We start from the raw sequence: 17,149 nt of genomic DNA, 5'->3' as shown, positions 1-17,149 counted from the left end.
ATTGGCAATAATTCACTTGGAATTTCAGTGCTGAGATTCACCAATCTTGACCAATACTGGAATATAAATTAAATATTTTGCATCATTGTGGTACAATAGCATTGTGAAATATCCCAAATCTGTTATCTTGTGTTAACCAAAGGCAAGGGTTAGAATTAATTCCAAGAATCAAAAATGCAAAATAGACAAATAACAGTTGTTGACAAGGTGGTTTATGAAAGTTTTTTTCCCTTACAGTAACAGACAGGAGGATTTGTTGAAAGTGAAGCTCGATCAGCTTCAATGTCACTTCACGTGGGCGCCACAGAAAGAAAACATTGACTTGGATGATATGAAGCAAAGATTAGAAGATTCAATACAGCTTGATGTGAAATATCGAGCCAGGTCTTACAACCAACTCGCTTTTGTAAACTATTTGCAAGGAAACTGTGAGGAGGCGATTCAAAACTTACAGGAAGCTGAAAGAATTCTGAGGGCCAATAATAAGGATGACGTTGAAAAAAGAATCATCGTCACCTATGGAAACCGTGCCTGGGTCAATTATCACATGGGACAACTGACAGAGGCTCAGTCCTACCTCGACAAACTGGAGAGGATCTGTCAACAATTTCCTGATGCCTCTCGGTATACAGCAATGATACCTGAAGTGTACGGGGAGAAGGGTTGGGCACTGCTGAGCTCTGCTGCTCGATATTATGAAGATGCAAAGGAATGTTTTAAAAAGGCTCTGGAGGAAGCTCCGGATAACACGGAATGGATTTTTGGATATGCTACTGCCCTATCACGTCTGGAATGGTTTTCTGGTACTCCAGAGAGTCGTGGGCCTAGTGAAGCAATGAAGCAGTTGAGACGTGTGCTGGAGCTTGATCCAGATCACACTGAAGCCATGGTGCTGCTGGCTCTAAAACTACAACAGTTCAATCAGAAGGAAGAAGCATTGAAATTCATTGAGGAAGCGTTGCAGAAATCCCCTGATCTTCCATACGTGCTTCGTTATGCTGCAAAGTTTTACAGAACGAAAGGAGATGTGGAAAAAGCTGTGGATCTGTTGAAGAAAGGATTAGAAATTACCCCAAACTCTTCCTTCTTATACTATCAAATAGGTATGTGTTACAAGAACCAACTAATCCAGTTGATCAAAATTCCAGGCAACAAGGACCCTCAAAATCCCATTTTTCAACAGAAGGTTGCACTGATTAATCAATGCAAGCAGCATTTTGGAGAAGCATCGATACTCAAGCAATCATTTATTATCACAAAACTAGCATTTGCAGAAATCTGTGCAATGAATGAAGAATATCGCGAAGCGGAAGAGATCTACAAAACCTTACTGGAATTGGAAAATATTACTCCAGAAGATAAGCAGGAAATATATATTGGGGCTGCAAAATTTGAATTGTTCCACAAAAAATCAGAATCAAATGCCATCAAATATTATTTGGAAGGATTCAAAATGAAACGTGACTCACAATCAGGAGAAAAGTGTCGCACCAACTTGGAGAAGATGGCTAAAAAACTACTTTCCAAGGTTCCAAGAGATACCAAGGCTTTTTGCATTCAGGGGATCTTGGATGGGGACGAGAGCGCAGCTATTGAATGCTTTGAAAAGGTCTTGGAGTTTGAACTTGGCAATGAAGATTAGTTGTGTGTTGCCCCTGAGTTAAGCATTTCCATGCAGGCTTACAAAGAATTTTCCAGCTCACATATTTGAAAAAATCATTAATATTCTGTAACATATAAAGAGATTGGCTGGGGAACATTATCACTTATTTCCTGTGGGCACTTTCTTTCAAATTCACATTTTATTCATGCATGTATAATATTCAAATGATAATCTTTCTGCAAATCTTCAAAATCTCGGTGTTTTATTCAGGAATACTGACCACATTGATGCACTAACCAAGTAGCATATTATTTCCTTACCCTTTGACCTTCTGTTCTATGTGGCAAGAACAAAACATTTGATTTTGAGAGTAAGAGTTGATTGAGTCAATTGGATGGTTATTATGAATGTTAGGAGTTGTTTCTATAATAATAGACAATTCATAGGCCTGATTTTAACTCCAGATCTATTTTTGTTGGGTGTGTAATGAGGGGATTTAGAACCCCCCGACAGAAGCCAGGCTTGGGGTATTTTAAAAGCTTAGTTTCATTCTTGTGCCATCAGTGTACCTCTTGTCGATACAATGTGCATGGAGGTGAGTTGAAGGGGATACTGGGGAGGGTCCCATGCTTTGGAAAAAGCAAGTCCATAGCAGACAATCTCTAAACCCTCCTCCTGGGGTCTGATGGGGAACTTGTGTCCAAAGGAAAGTGAAACACATCCCCCTCTTGACATCCTGATTCTCTCTCTTCAGCCTGTTGGAAAACCTGTAGCAGCCCCCCCAACCACGGCAATATCACAATCGGGGCCCAACAATGTCACCACAACCCAGTCCGTGTATGTTAATGAGGGCCCCACCCACTTTAACCTAGTTTCCACCAAGTGGGTTGATTTAAAATCACCTCCGTCAAATTCGAATGTAACCGAGGTAACTGGGAGGTAGATATAAACTGAAGGCCAAATAGAGATAACATACGTGTTTTATAATGATCATTATCTGTTTATTGTGTTTTAATAGCAAACTACATGACGCATTCCAGCTGGTATTATAAGCTTCAATACACTCTGTGTGATTTATACTCTGCTGATGGTAATGACAGTGTAATAACAATATCCAATCCAGCCTGTAGTGGGTATAATAAAACCACTCTGCCACCCTATCTCTCACTTGCTGCCTCTTCTCAGGAAAGTTGCCCATTGGGTGAAAGGCTTTCCACATGTAACACTGGAGGAAGGGCCAACAGTCAGTGCAGCCCCTTCAGATAAAGCAACTCTTGATTCTGTTGCTCTGAGGATTTGCTGACAGACGATCAGACTCCCATCCAGAGCGTTCACTCAGATCTCAGTCTCTGTCACTGGGAGTCTCCCTGTCCTGTAACTTGTCAGCTTCACCAACTCTTCATCAAACCATCCCAGACCCTCACTGGCCAACACAGAGCAGCTCGGACAATACCCGGGAAAGACCATTTTCTACCGACTGTCACCATCTCACTGAAGGGGAAAGCAGTAAATGGGGGAAGGCTAAAGGATATAAAAATGGGTTAAATTGGGTTAAAAATAATAAAACACAATGGCTGCAGATACTGATTTTATAAACAGAGATTTTAATTGTAATTGTTTAATCTGAGATGGAATGTTAAAATATCCAATAAATGAATCTGTGGCTACGATGTGAATTGTGCTGTTGATCTGGGTGAATGAGGACAGTTAGTGCTGCAGAATATGGTGTGGAAAACATCAGCAAAATAATTTCTGGGATTTGGTGATCTTTATGGTCACTTGTCATCATTTAGAAAACAACATTTCACTCATTTCATTCCGGGCAACACACAGCAACTTGTGAAAAAGCAGCAAAGCCTGTTTTATATTAACTGCCCCTCTCACAGATAAAGGAAGACACTAAATGGATGAAAGTTAAGAGGATGTCAAAGAGGAGGTTAAATTTCATTAATGTTTTTCAATACAAGCACCGATTTTAACAACATTAGTCACACATGTCAATGATATTTGTCTCCCAGAACCCAAACCGTGATGATTCTCTGCCAATCAGAATAGTTCCCAATCTCCATTTGCCCCTTTGACAATTTTTCTGAAGCCAAAGTCAAATTCATTGAAAGTTTTGATTCCTCCCAGTCGTAGATTCCCTGCTTCTGATTGGATCCAGATGCTTCAAAATGTAAAATAATCATGAATTCTCAAATGTTAGAGAGTAATTTATAATTAAATGGAACCCATGCTCCTTTTTCATCAGAACATGAAAAGAAAATCCAATCAGGGCACTCATTGTAGAACCCAAACCTCTGGAAAATGCAAAAATAATTTGGACAATGGAAAGTGTTCTAAGTTTTGTGTCTCACTGTGAGGTCTGGAGGTTTGTATGGATGAAAATAAACCGTTTATCATCAAAATACAACTATATACAGTTCCGGGCCAGATTAGAAACTGCCAGGTATATTATGAAATGAGCTTAGACCCTAACTTTCACATTTAATTTTAGCATTAGGGTGAGCATGATGTGTTTCACTCCAGGTGACCCACCAGGAAGCTTTTACCAAAACAAACTTTATTTAAGAACACAGTTAGAATGTAACAAAAAGAATGAGCATAACTGTTACCAATTAAAATAGTTAAACATGACAAGGCATAAATCTTAGCAGCTAGCTATCTCCATTGTTTCAATGTAGCAGTATCCCCACATAGATATAAATCCCTTCTTTGAACCAGTTAGCTCAGAAAACCAAATATGCTCATGTGGCTACTAGATTTCTGGCCTTCCAACTACTCTGGAGGTTGATCAAGACAGATGCTTGTCTTCTAATTCTCATGAAGCAACTCCCAGAGAAAGCTCCACCCCCAAACAGCAGAATCATAGAGAAAGAGATTTACTTCCGAGCTGATTCCCATCTCCAAACCTTAGAAAGCGGAAAAGATAAGCCCTTCTTCTCCCAAAAAGCAACTGACCTTGAGTTCTCTGCATTAGCCTAGTTATACCCAGTCATATGTCCTCCCCTATCAATCAAACATGTCAAGCCCGACTCTGCAACATCCCAGGGGAAAACACAAAATAACAGAACCCTGCATTAAAACAAACAATGTCACAATTAAGATCAATTAGGTTGCTGCAGTGACAAAACTGTTTTGCTGCGCATGGATAGAATGGCTGTGATAATTTAACAAAACAAACTGCTGCAACAGATGCTGCACGAAAGACATGGCAAATGCATTTCTTAAAGACACAGCAGCGTAACAATACACGGGAAGGTGAGGGCAGGAATGGAGTAAGGTGGAGAATGAATGTGTGGCTGAGGGACTGGTGCAGGGGGCAGGGATTCAGGTTCCTGGACCATTGGGAACTCCTTAGGGGCAGGTGTGACCTGTACACAACAAACAGGTGGCACTTGAATCCCAGGGGGACCAATATCCTGGCGGGAAGGTTGGCTAAGGCTACTGGGGAGAGTTTAAACTAGATAGGTTGGGGGGAGGGGATTGAGACGAGGTGACTGGGAGCGAGGAAGTTAGCTCGCAGACAGAGAAGGGTTATAAACGGTGCAAGAGGGAGGATGGACGGGGGATAGAGAAGGAGAGAGCTCAGACCAAAGGATTGAGATGTGTTTACTTTAATGCCAGGAGTATAGTGAATAAAGGGGATGTGCTCAGAGCGTGGATCGATGCCTGGAAGTGTGATGTGGTGGCCATTACGGAGACTTGGATGTCTCAGGGACAGGACTGGATACTCCAGGTGCCGGGATTCAGATGTTTCAGGAAGGACAGGGAGGAAGGCAAGAGAGGGGGTGGAGTGGCACTGCTGATCAGGGATAGTGTCACAGCTGTAGAGAGGGTGTATGCTGTGGAGGGATTGTCTACAGAGTCTCTGTGGGTGGAAGTTCAGAGTGGGAAGGGGTCGATCACTTTGCTGGGAGTTTTCTATAGGCCACCCAATAGTAACAGGGAGGTGAAGGAGCAGATAGGGAAACAGATCCTGGAGAGTTACAATAATAGCAGAGTTGTTGTGATGGGAGACTTTAATTTCCCAAACATAGATTGGAATATCCCGAGGGTAAGGGGATTGGATGGGGAGGAGTTCGTTAGGTGTGTTCAGGAGGGTTTCCTGACACAGCATTTGGACAAGCCTACAAGAGGAGAGGCTGTACTTGATCTGATACTGACCAATGAACCTGGACAGGTGTCAGATCTCTCAGTGGGAGAGCATCTCGGGGATAGCGATCATAACTCTATCTCCTTTATGCTTGCATTGAAAAAAGAGAGGATCAGGCAAGCTCGGAAAGCGTTTATATGGAGTAAGGGGAAATATGAAGACATAAGGCAGCAAATTAGAGGAGTAAGTTGGAAGGAGGTATTCTCGGGGAAATGTACTGAAGAGAGGTGGCAGTTTTTCAAGGAATGTCTGTCTAGAGTTCTACAGGACAACGTTTCGAGCAGACAGGGAGGAGTTGGTAGGTTAAAGGTACCGTGGTGCATGAAAGCTGTGTGGGACCGAGTCGAGAAGAAAAGGAAAGCATACAAAAGGTTCAGAGAGCTTGGCGAAGATAGGGATCTAGATGAGTATACGGCTTGTACGAAGGGACTAAAGAAGGAACTTAGGAGAGCCAGAAGGGGTCACGAGAAGGGCTTGGCAGGTAGGATTAAGGAAAACCCTAAGGCGTTCTATAAATATGTGACGAGGAAAAGGATGAGACGTGAAGGAATAGGGCCTATAAAAGGTGAAGGCGGGAAAATCTGTATGGAACCAGTAGAAATGGCAGAGGTGCTTAATGAGTATTTTGCCTCGGTTTTCACAGAAGAGAAGGACCTGGGTGGATGTACTGCGGGCTTGCGGTGGACTGAAAAGATTGAGTATGTGGAATTGAACAAAGAGGTTGTGCTGGAATCTTTGAATGGCATCAAGATACATAAGTCGCCGGGTCTGGATGGGATGTACCCCGGGTTGCTGTGGGAGGCGAGGGAAGAGATTGCAGAGCCTCTGGCGATGATCCTTGCGTCGTCGATGGGAACAGGAGAGGTGCCGGAGGATTGGAGGATTGCGGATGTGGTTCCTATTTTCAAGAAAGGGAATAGGGATAGCCCAGGAAATTACCGACCGGTGAGTCTAACCTCAGTGGTTGGTAAGCTGATGGAGAAGATCCTGAGAGACAAGCTTTATGAGCATTTAGAGAGGTTTAGTATGCTCCAGAATACTCAGCATGGCTTTGTCAAAGGCAGATCGTGCCTTACGAGCCTGGTGGAGTTCTTCGAAAATGTGACATTAACGAAGGGAAAGCGGTAGATGTGGTTTATATGGATTTTAGCAAGGCGTTCGATAAGGTCCCCCATGCAAGGCTACTAGAAAAAGTGAGAGGGCATGGGATCCAAGGTGCTGCTGCCCTGTGGATCCAGAACTGGCTTGCTCAAAGGAGGCAGAGAGTGGGTATAGATGGGTCTTTTTCCAAATGGAGATCGGTCACCAGTGGTGTGCCCCAGGGATCTGTTCTGGGACCCTTGCGGTTTGTCATTTTCATAAATGACCTGGATGAGGAAGTGGAGGGATGGGTTGGTAAGTTTGCCGACGACACGAAGGTTGGTGGGGTTGTGGATAGCCTGGAGGGATGTCAGAAGTTACAGAGGGACATAGATAGGATGCAAGACTGGGTGGAGAAGTGGCAGATGGAGTTCAACCCAGATAAATGCGTAGTGGTCCATTTTGGCAGGTCAAATGGGATGAAGGAGTACAATATAAACGGAAAGACTCTTAGTACTGGAGAGGATCAGAAGGACCTTGGGGTCCAGGTCCATAGGACTCTAAAATCGGCCCCGCAGGTGGAGGAGGTGGTTAAGAAGATGTATGGTGTGCTGGCCTTTATCAATCGAGGGATTGAGTTTTGGAGTCCGGGGTAAAGATGCAGCTATATAAGACCCTCGTCAGACCCCACTTGGAGTACTGTGCGCAGTTCTGGTCACCTCATTACAGGAAGGATGTGGAAAAGATTGAAAGGGTGCAGAGGAGATTTACAAGGATGTTGCCTGGATTGAGTAGCATGCCTTATGAGGATAGGCTGAGGGAGCTCGGTCTTTTCTTCTTGGAGAGACGTAGGATGAGAGGAGACCTAATAGAGGTATATAAGATGTTGAGAGGCATAGATCGGGTGGACTCTCAGAGGCTTTTTCCCAGGGCGGAAATGGCTGCTACAAGAGGACACAGGTTTAAGGTGCTGGGGGGTAGGTACAGGGGAAATGTTACGGGGAAGTTTTTCACACAGAGGGTGGTGGACGAGTGGAATCGGCTGCCGTCAGTGGTGGTGGAGGCAAACTCAATAGGGTCTTTTAAGAGACTCCTGGATGAGTATATGGGACTTAATAGGATGGAGGGTTATAGGTAGGCCTAAAAGTTTGGGATATGTTTGGCACAACTTGTGGGGCCAAAGGGCCTGTTTTGTGCTGTAGTTTTTCTATGTTTCTATGTTTCTATCTCCAAATTAGAGCCTAAACCAGTGCTATCTTCATTCCAAATTCTCTCAGACTCTCTCTCGGCGCAGTCAACCGACAGGTGATTCTCTGCATCAAAATATGGATGGTGCTGTTTCTTCAGTCCCATTTTAACCCTTACTAACTCAAACACACTGACATTACACCTGAAAATTCATGTGGGAGAGCGAGTGTCTCTTGAGCAGGCAGTGAATGACCTCCCTGTGGGAAACGTAAAGGAGAACATGCCCCTGTCTACATCAACGGGGACAAAGTGGAAAGGATCGAGAGCTTCAAGTTTTTAGGTGTCCAGATCACCAACAACCTGTCCTGGTCCCCCCATGCTGACAGTATAGTTACGAAAGCCCACCAACGCCTCTACTTTCTCAGAAGACTAAGGAAATTTGGCAAGTCAGCTACGACTCTCAGCAACTTTTACAGATGCACCATAGAAAGTACTATTTCTGGTTGTATCACAGCTTGGTATGGCTCCTGCTCTGCCCAAGACCGCAAGGAACTACAAAAGGTCGTGAATGTAGCCCAATCCATCACACAAACAAGCCTCCCATACACTGACTCTGTTGACACTTCCTGCTGCCTCGGCAAAGCAGTCAGCATAATTAAGGACCCCACACACCCTGGACATTCTCTCTTCCACCTTCTTCCATTGAGAAAAAAATACAAAAGTCTGAGGTCACGCACCAGCTGACTCAAGAACAGCTTCTTCCCTGCTGCCGTCAGACATTTGAATGGACTTACCTTGCATTAAGTTGATCTTTCTCTGCACCCAAGCTATGACTGTAACACTACATTCTGCACTCTCTCCTTTCCTTCTCTATGAACGGTATGCTTTGTCTGCATAGCACGCAAGAAACAATACTTTTCACTGTATGTTAATACATGTGACAATATTAAATCAGATCAAATCAAATTAAATCAAATCAAAGAGGTGTAGGCAGGCCGGTGAATCAGAAGCCACCTGCCATCGAGCCGACATGAGTCCCAGGTCCGAAAGGATTTGGCTAAGTGGTGCACACTACGTTACAAAAACCCACCATCGCCATTGGTGGGCACAAAGCCACCTTTGCTGCCCGCCATCATACTTTGCTGAACGATGGGAAAATTCCATCCGTGTTCTTTTGTGAGAGACAATCGAATAGATTGAATGTCTCTGTGTGGATCACATTCACAAATAAAACATCACGTCAATCTGAGTGTCGCCATGACAGCATGAGGTCAGAGGCTTCCCGCACAGCAGGAGGTCCTCACGTGGACACCAGTGCAATGATTGGATGCTCCGCAGAGTGGATTGGAGCTGATTGCAGTCGATGGACTCCCCAATTGGAGGGTTACTTATTTCAAAAGGGCAATAACCACCCGTGTTATAGATCTGAATGTTCTGATCCGCTGTCATAAAAAAATAAAGGAATAAACATTAATTAAGGGAAGATTATTTTGTTTCCATTGATAATTGATCATTAACTTTTGGTTTAATTTCCCTGTGTCAAGTCCAATTCCAACAAAACCAGTGGACTTTGAATGGTGTGAAATGTGTGGTTGGAGGACATATCTATACACGTCTGTGTGTGTCTGTTGGAAGAATTGAGCACATCACATTCTGTTCTTCCAGCTACTCAGACAACAGAAGTCAAAGTGAAGAAGCAGCCTGTCTATTTGCTCAGATCATCATGGGGTAAGACAGATTTTCTTGTGTCAATAGTGTGTAGAGTATAGTCAGCTGTAGCTCAGTGCTATCACTGCGGCCTCAGGGTGTTGTGGGTTCCTGTCACGCCGGAGACTTGAGCACATAATCCAGGCCTATTCTCAATGCAGTGACGAGGGAGCACTGCATTGCCTGAGGTCCCACATTTCAGATGAGATCTAAATCAAGGCAGCGTCTGCCTCTCAGTGACACTACATCAGAGAAAAGGTAAGGATGTTCTCCAAGTGTTTGAGTCCATATTTATCTCTTAGCCGAAATCGCTAAAACAAATGATCTAGTCATGATCACGTTGTGTTTTTTGGGATCTTGCTGTGTAGAAGCTGGCTGACACATTTCCCATATTATAATAGTGACAGCAAATCATTCACCAGAATGAGCATTGGGACCTCCTGAGGATTGCGAATCACATCTGTCTTTAACATATTCTGTCCTTTACATTACATTAATTAAAGCACAGGGGTTAGTGTTGGAAAGTGTTCTGAAATCGGAGTTAACTCACACACTCGCCACTGGGTGACAAAGTGGATTTTACTTCTGTTAGAATAATCCAAAATGGAAAGGGGAAATGGGATGAGGAACCGTGTATCACATCCTCGCTGCCCAGAGCACCACCTGAGAGTTCTTTCCATCACTTAATATGTTGGCAGGCTGACTGGGAGGGATAGAATGGTCAGGTGTGGGAAGCAGACAGAATTACCTCCCTCCCACCTGATCTACCACCAACCAACAGGCGTAGTGTCGCAGTACAAGCTGACAAAGTGGCAGAATGCTCATTGCGAAATGACCCAGCAGTGGGCAACTCTCCTTTCCTTGAGAAAGAAGTGGAGAGCTCTGAGACCCTCCTGCTGGGGGATGGAGGTGTAGGATCACCAAGGTTTTTCCCGCCTGTGCTTGACAGGGCACTCAACTGGGTTTGACCCATTTCCCACATCTCTGCCCTCACCCCTTCCCCTCCCTCCCAGAACTATGATAGTGTTCCCCTTGTCCTCACTTTCCAGCCAACCACTCTTCACATGCAAAGGATCAGCCTCCACCGTTTCTGCCATGATGCTACCATAAAACACAGCTTCCCCTCACCCATTACCCAGCCTCTGTCAGCATTCCACAGGGACCACTCCCTCCATGAAACCTCGTCTACTCCTCCATCACACCCCACTCCCCGTCCCCTCCCTCAGCACCTTCCAATGCAATCACAGAAGGTGTAACACCTTCCCCTTTACCTCCTCCCTCATCACCGTTCAAGGCTCCAAACACTCCTTTCATGTTCAGAAGCATTTCAGTTGCACCTCCTTCAATTTGGTTTATTGTATTTGCTGCTCCCAATGTGGTCTCCCCTACATTGGGGAGACTGAATGCAGACAGGGTGACCACTTTGTGGAACACCTTTGCCCAATCCACAAGCATGACCCCACCCTTCCTGTTGCCATTGTAACTCAGTACCGTGCTCTCATGCCCACAGTCTATCCTTGACCTGCTGCAGTGATCCAGTGAAACCCAACGCAAACTGGAGAAGCAGCATCTCATCTTCCCATTGGACACGCTATACCCCTCAGGAATCAACATTGAGTTCAGCAACTTTGACTGCGACCTTTCTCCAACACTTTAAACCCCTTTTGAAAAAGTATCGCATAAATCTATTGTCTCAATTTAAAAATCTGCTGTTCCACTACTGACTTTATTGTCATTATTAAATTAATTATTTTGAACAGTTTAAGTTATTAATTTAATTTAAGCAGTTTAACAAGGTTTCCGGTTTAATTCAGTCCCCTTGCTCTTCGAAGCATCCTTTCCTCTCTGCTCACAACTCCCACTTCTCTCTGAATTCCCTTGTCCCTCAGTTTAGTTGATCCTCTCAGCTTTGGCCACATATACAGGTGAGAGTTTAGCGCCGCACCAAAACTGCTGACTCTCGGAAGAAATAAGAGACAAAAAGCAGGTTTGTTTATAATATTCTATCAGGCAATATTTCAAATCAAATTAAAATTAATTTCCACTCAGACTTTGTATCAAATACAAGTTAAATTCCACTTCTATATTGTCACAATGTTTTATCAGGTACTCAGTAAATGCCCTCAGACAGGTATTCTGCATTTCAGTTATCTGGAGTGATTTACTCAGGTCCTCCTCTCTGATCCAGTGACTGTTCCAATGCCTCAGTCTTCCATCCTCTCCTCAATAGCAGCTGCGATAAGTAGCTGCAAATATTCCTGAATCTTCTGTGAGGGGAGGGGTGAATAATTAAATGATATTGCTGATTCACTGCAGGATCCTAAGGAGGCCCCAATCTACTGACATGTGGGGTACGGACATGGGAAGCTTCCGCTTCTGTTTGCTGACTCTACACTGACTAATGTTCCACCCTCTCCGTCCAACAACTTTCAACCCACTCCTGAACACGTTCAATACTTGCCTGCCCCTCCCCCGCCGACAATGTTCACACCACGACTAACAATGTTCAATAAATTCACAAAAATATTCAATCCCCTAATAAAAATATTCACCCTATAACAATTTTAACCTCACTCCCTGTCATTGTTCATCCCCTTCCAACAATGTTCACCCCCCTCCTCGCGATGTTCACCCCCTCCTCGCGATGTTCACCCCCTCTTGTTAATCAATGTTCCCTCTTCCCCCAACAATGTACACCCCCTCCTAACAATGCTAAGAGAGTCAAGCACCCACTCAGGTGGGTACGAACATTGTTTGGTTTGAGAATGGCGTCCATTGTTAGGGAGTGAGGGAGTGAGAATTGTCAGGGAGCAAATACAGCAAACCCATCATGAGTTCCGGGAGCTGTCACTCAAACTATGAACTTTCAGGCCATCCCACTGTGATAATGATAGGTTGTGAAACCAGTCAGATGGTAGTAATATAATAATGTTGACCCTCAGGCCTAAGTCACTAACAGCTATTGAAATTGCAAGCACTGATTTTTTTCAACTCAGAGACACTGCAGGCTTTCTTTCAAAACTTAAAGGGCAGTGGATTTAAATGAATTAATCATGTGACCGTACCCACATTTTATAGACATTCGCATCCACTCTTAAAAATCCTAAGTTACACACTGCAGGAAATAAATCTCCCTTGAGCAAAAAAGTTCAAATGTACCAGCTGGGTTCAGGTTTCCCAATGTATGAATTAGTTATGCTTCTCCACTGTGGCTACCCACAGAAAATCTTTGGTCACTTAGAGTCATAGAGCTGCACAGCACGGAAGCAGGCCCTTCAGCCCAACCGGTCCATGCCAGCGATGGTGCCCTCCCAGTTAGTCCCAGTTGCCCGTGTTTGGCCCCTATCCCCCAAATCCTTTCCCATCCATGTACTTTTCCAAATGCTTTTTAAATGTTGCTGTATCTGCCTCAACCACTTTCTCCAGCAGTTGTTTCCATATGTGCACCACCCTCTGCATGATAAAGTTGCCCCTCGGGTCCCTTTTAAATCTTTCCCCCCCACCCTCACCTTAAACCTATGCCCTCCAGTGTTCAATTCCCCTACCCTGGGACAACCGACTGGGGGTGGGATTTTACGGCCTTGCTTGTCCTGAAAACGTAAAATCGCGCCTGTGGTTAATGGATCTTCCCATTGTCTGCTCCTCGCCCGCTCCGATTCCCATAGCAGGCGGGCCAGTAAAATTCTAGCTGATGTGCGTCCATCCTATTTATGCCCCTCATGATTTTGTACACCTCAATAAGGTCACTCCTCATTCTCCTTCCTTGTCTGCTTCTTGATGGTTTTCCACTTCCTTTGGACTAAAGTCAAACTTTTCCATTACAGTCTTGGAAGGTCTGGAACTGTTTTTAGCTCCTATTTGAAGTTCACTCACAATTGCTGCACCGTGACTTCAGCAGAAGATTTGAAACAGCCCCGCTTTCTAATATCTCTATTATTCCACAGATCCACAGCTGTTTCCCAGCTCTTGGGAAGTTCCTTCCCTCTGAATCTCCGAACTCAGTGTTTACACCCACCAACTTGGTCACTTCCAGCTCCAACCCCAAAAAAATTCTGGAAAAATCCCATGGACAACTTCCCAGAATTCCAACTGAGCATCCTCCCTGAATCACTTGTCTCCATGGAAACTGAGAGTAGTTGGGATGTCTGAGAGATATTTAAAATAATTAACTTCAAATCAAAACCTTTAGATTATGTGACGCAGGTGAATAATTTATGTCTCGAATGGGGTTAACGGCCCTTTTTTCCAGACTTCCAACATGAAACCCCAATGTTTACAATATAGCTTCGAGCTCCAGTCGCCTGAATCTTCCGAGTAACAGACATGATCGGCCAAATTCTTTCTGCTAAATTCTAAGGGTAAAACTGGTGAGAAAATGGGAGATTTACTCGGCGGTTTTTCCAGCCAGGTAAGTGGTGGTAATTTATGGCACTCTGTGCAATACAGAGGCCATAATGAGAATTTCACGAGTAAGGGGAGAAGGGGCGTAGAGTCTCAACTCACCGGAAAGTCATCAGCTGAGCACTAGGTGCGCCAGTGCACAGGAACAGTACTGACAAAGTCCCACATGGCAGGTTGGTTAAGAAGGTTAAGGCTCATGGGATACAAGGAGAAGTGGCTAGATGGGTGGAGAACTGGCTTGGCCATAGGAGACAGAGGGTAGTGGTCGAAGGGTCTTTTTCCGGCTGGAGGTCTGTGACCAGTGGTGTTCCGCAGGGCTCTGTACTAGGACCTCTGCTATTTGTGATATATATAAATGATTTGGAAGAAGGTGTAACTGGTGTAATCAGCAAGTTTGCGGATGACACAAAGATGGCTGGAATTGCGGATAGCGAAGAGCATTGTCGGGCAATACAGCAGGATATAGATAGGCTGGAAAATTGGGCGGAGAGGTGGCAGATGGAGTTTAATCCGGATAAATGCGAAGTGATGCATTTTGGAAGAAATAATGTAGGGAGGAGTTATGCAATAAATGGCAGAGTCATCAGGAGTATAGAAACACAGAGGGACCTAGGTGTGCAAGTCCACAAATCCTTGAAGGTGGCAACACAGGTGGAGAAGGTGATGAAGAAGGCATATGGTATGCTTGCCTTTATAGGACGGGGTATAGAGTATAAAAGCTGGAGTCTGATGATGCAGCTGTACAGAACGCTGGTTAGGCCACATTTGGAGTACTGCGTCCAGTTCTGGTCGCCGCACTACCAGAAGGACGTGGAGGTGTTAGAGAGAGTGCAGAGAAGGTTTACCAGGATGTTGCCTGGTATGGAGGGTCTTAGCTATGAGGAGAGATTGGGTAGACTGGGGTTGTTCTCCTTGGAAAGACGGAGAATGAGGGGAGATCTAATAGAGGTATACAAGATTATGAAGGGTATAGGAACAGTGGGAAGCTTTTTCCCAGGTCGGAGGTGACGATCACGAGGGGTCACGGGCTCAAGCTGAGAGGGGCGAAGTATAACTCAGACATCAGAGGGACGTTTTTTACACAGAGGGTGGTGGGGGCCTGGAATGCGCTGCCAAGTAGGGTGGTGGAGGCAGGCACGCTGACATTGTTTAAGACTTACCTGGATAGTCACATGAGCAGCCTGGGAATGGAGGGATACAAACGATTGGTCTAGTTGGACCAAGGAGCGGCACAGGCTTGGAGGGCTGAAGGGCCTGTTTCCTGTGCTGTACTGTTCTTTGTTCTTTGTTCTTTGTACACAGAATACTGGGAGTTCTGTCACACCCCCCTCCCCCCCACAGACATCTTCCCCCACACCCCCCACGGACATCACCCCAACCCTCCTCCCCACAGATCCCCCGATCTCCGGCCACACGCCAGATCGCCACCCGCCACCCCACCGGCAGGTAACCACCCCACCAATCAGCCTCCAACCCCCGATGCAGAGTTCCTCTTTTCCCTCCCCTTCTACGGGCTCCCTGCCTCCCCTGTCAGGCTCAGCCCCTCAGGTCCTGCCCCTCTGACCCTACCCCCATCAGACCCTGCCCCCATCTGGCCCCGCTCCCTTAGCCCTTTCAGGGTGCCAGGATGGCAGTGCCAGAGTGCCAGGCTGGCACTGCTGGCCCTGCCCCTGACCACCCGGGGGCTTCAATGACCTCTGGTTCCCATCACACCTGGTCCCTGTTGGTGGGGGGCATCGGTGATCCTCGCCGGTGAGGTCCTCGACTGGCGAGATGATGCTAAATGAACCCGTATGATTGTGTCCCAAGGTCATTTATTTAAATCAGCTTGGTATCCTTCCTGAGGGCAAGGCTAATTACTCCAGCAGAATGAGGCCAGCAATATCGCGAGAGCTGAGAAATCGGGCGCAAACTTGATTTTTCGTCTCTCGCTCATATTTCCCAGCCCGCTATGCTGCACGGCCAGTGCAGCGGGACAGGAAAACCCTGCCCATGAGTAGGTTGTGACTGAGCTCAAAGCTTCTCCCCGTGTGATGCTGTTGCATTATTGTTCTGGGGTCTTTCAATCCCAGTTTGAAACAGGAATGCACAGTGCAGCGTAACTTGGGGAGCTCTGTCAGAGCACAGCAGAGTCTGGGGAACACAGAACATATCTCCTTCTCATAGCACCATAAGACTAACAGTGCAATCTTCATGTACATGAATGGGTGAGTGAATGGATGGGTAAGTGTGTGCGTGGATAGGTGAGTAGGGAGGCGAGGAATAGTGTGAGGTGAGTGATGCGCGACAATCGAGCACGAGACACAAGGCTTCAGTAATTGATGGCTTTTATTGTCTAACAATGGAACTATTTAAACACGAGTACACCATTCCAGACTGGAGGGGTCCCGCCCGAGCAGAGGGTCTTATACCTCTCCCAGGAGGCGGGGCCCGACTGGGATGTGCCACAACAGCATCCACCACAGGTATATTAATCCCACAGTGTAAACACCCTAGCCCAACAACAACATTATAACAACCCCGCAGTGTGAACACCCTAGCCCAACAGCAACATTAGAATAACCCCACAGTGGTAGCCAACGATGGTTCACCACATTCACCCCTCCTTTGAAAACAAAGGCCGGCGGGGTGCGAAAACAGACTACATATACAAAAAAATCTACAAGTCCAGACGGTCTGGAGGACCGCACCGTCGTTGTGACCTCCTCAATACCGGCTGTGACACCGGAGCAGGTGCTTGCGGTGGCGTTCTCTCCAAAACAGCGTCCGGCTGTCCCCTCGAGGACTCACGGGCCGGTTGACCCTGGTGAAGCGGTAGTGCAGGGGATCCCGGTACCTTCTGCGGTGGCGCCGATCTCCGAGTCTCAGGCAAGCTGTACATGGGAGTATAACTGTTATGCACTGGTCCCGGTGCTGACCGCGCCACGTCCGGGGGAGAAATAAGCGATAGGGGATTCGTGACTGGGGGTATGGGAGCGACAGGAGTTGCTACGTCCCCTGCGGGCGCCAGGTCT

The 17,149-nt window shown here is 45.9% G+C and overlaps 1 protein-coding gene and 1 pseudogene across 1 annotated transcript in view; both read left to right on the top strand.

Annotated features, from left to right (window-relative positions):
* The first annotated feature begins 331 nt into the window (after nucleotides 1-331).
* LOC144486225 (protein IFIT1 homolog B pseudogene) lies at nucleotides 332-1,642 on the top strand (annotated as a pseudogene).
* Nucleotides 1,643-9,652: 8,010 nt separating this feature from the next.
* Nucleotides 9,653-17,149, top strand: part of LOC144486238 (interferon-induced protein with tetratricopeptide repeats 5-like) — a 50,392-nt gene continuing 42,895 nt past the window's right edge. The window contains exon 1 of the mRNA XM_078204306.1: nucleotides 9,653-9,755. Within this exon, the coding sequence (XP_078060432.1) occupies nucleotides 9,751-9,755 (5 nt within the window). The 5' untranslated portion in view covers nucleotides 9,653-9,750. The remainder of the gene's footprint in view (nucleotides 9,756-17,149) is intronic.

The sequence above is a fragment of the Mustelus asterias genome, unplaced genomic scaffold, assembly GCF_964213995.1.
Source record: "Mustelus asterias unplaced genomic scaffold, sMusAst1.hap1.1 HAP1_SCAFFOLD_301, whole genome shotgun sequence".
Classification (NCBI taxonomy): domain Eukaryota; kingdom Metazoa; phylum Chordata; class Chondrichthyes; order Carcharhiniformes; family Triakidae; genus Mustelus; species Mustelus asterias.
The sequence above is the reverse complement of the archived record's forward strand: the minus strand, read 5'-3'. Positions and strand labels throughout refer to the sequence as shown.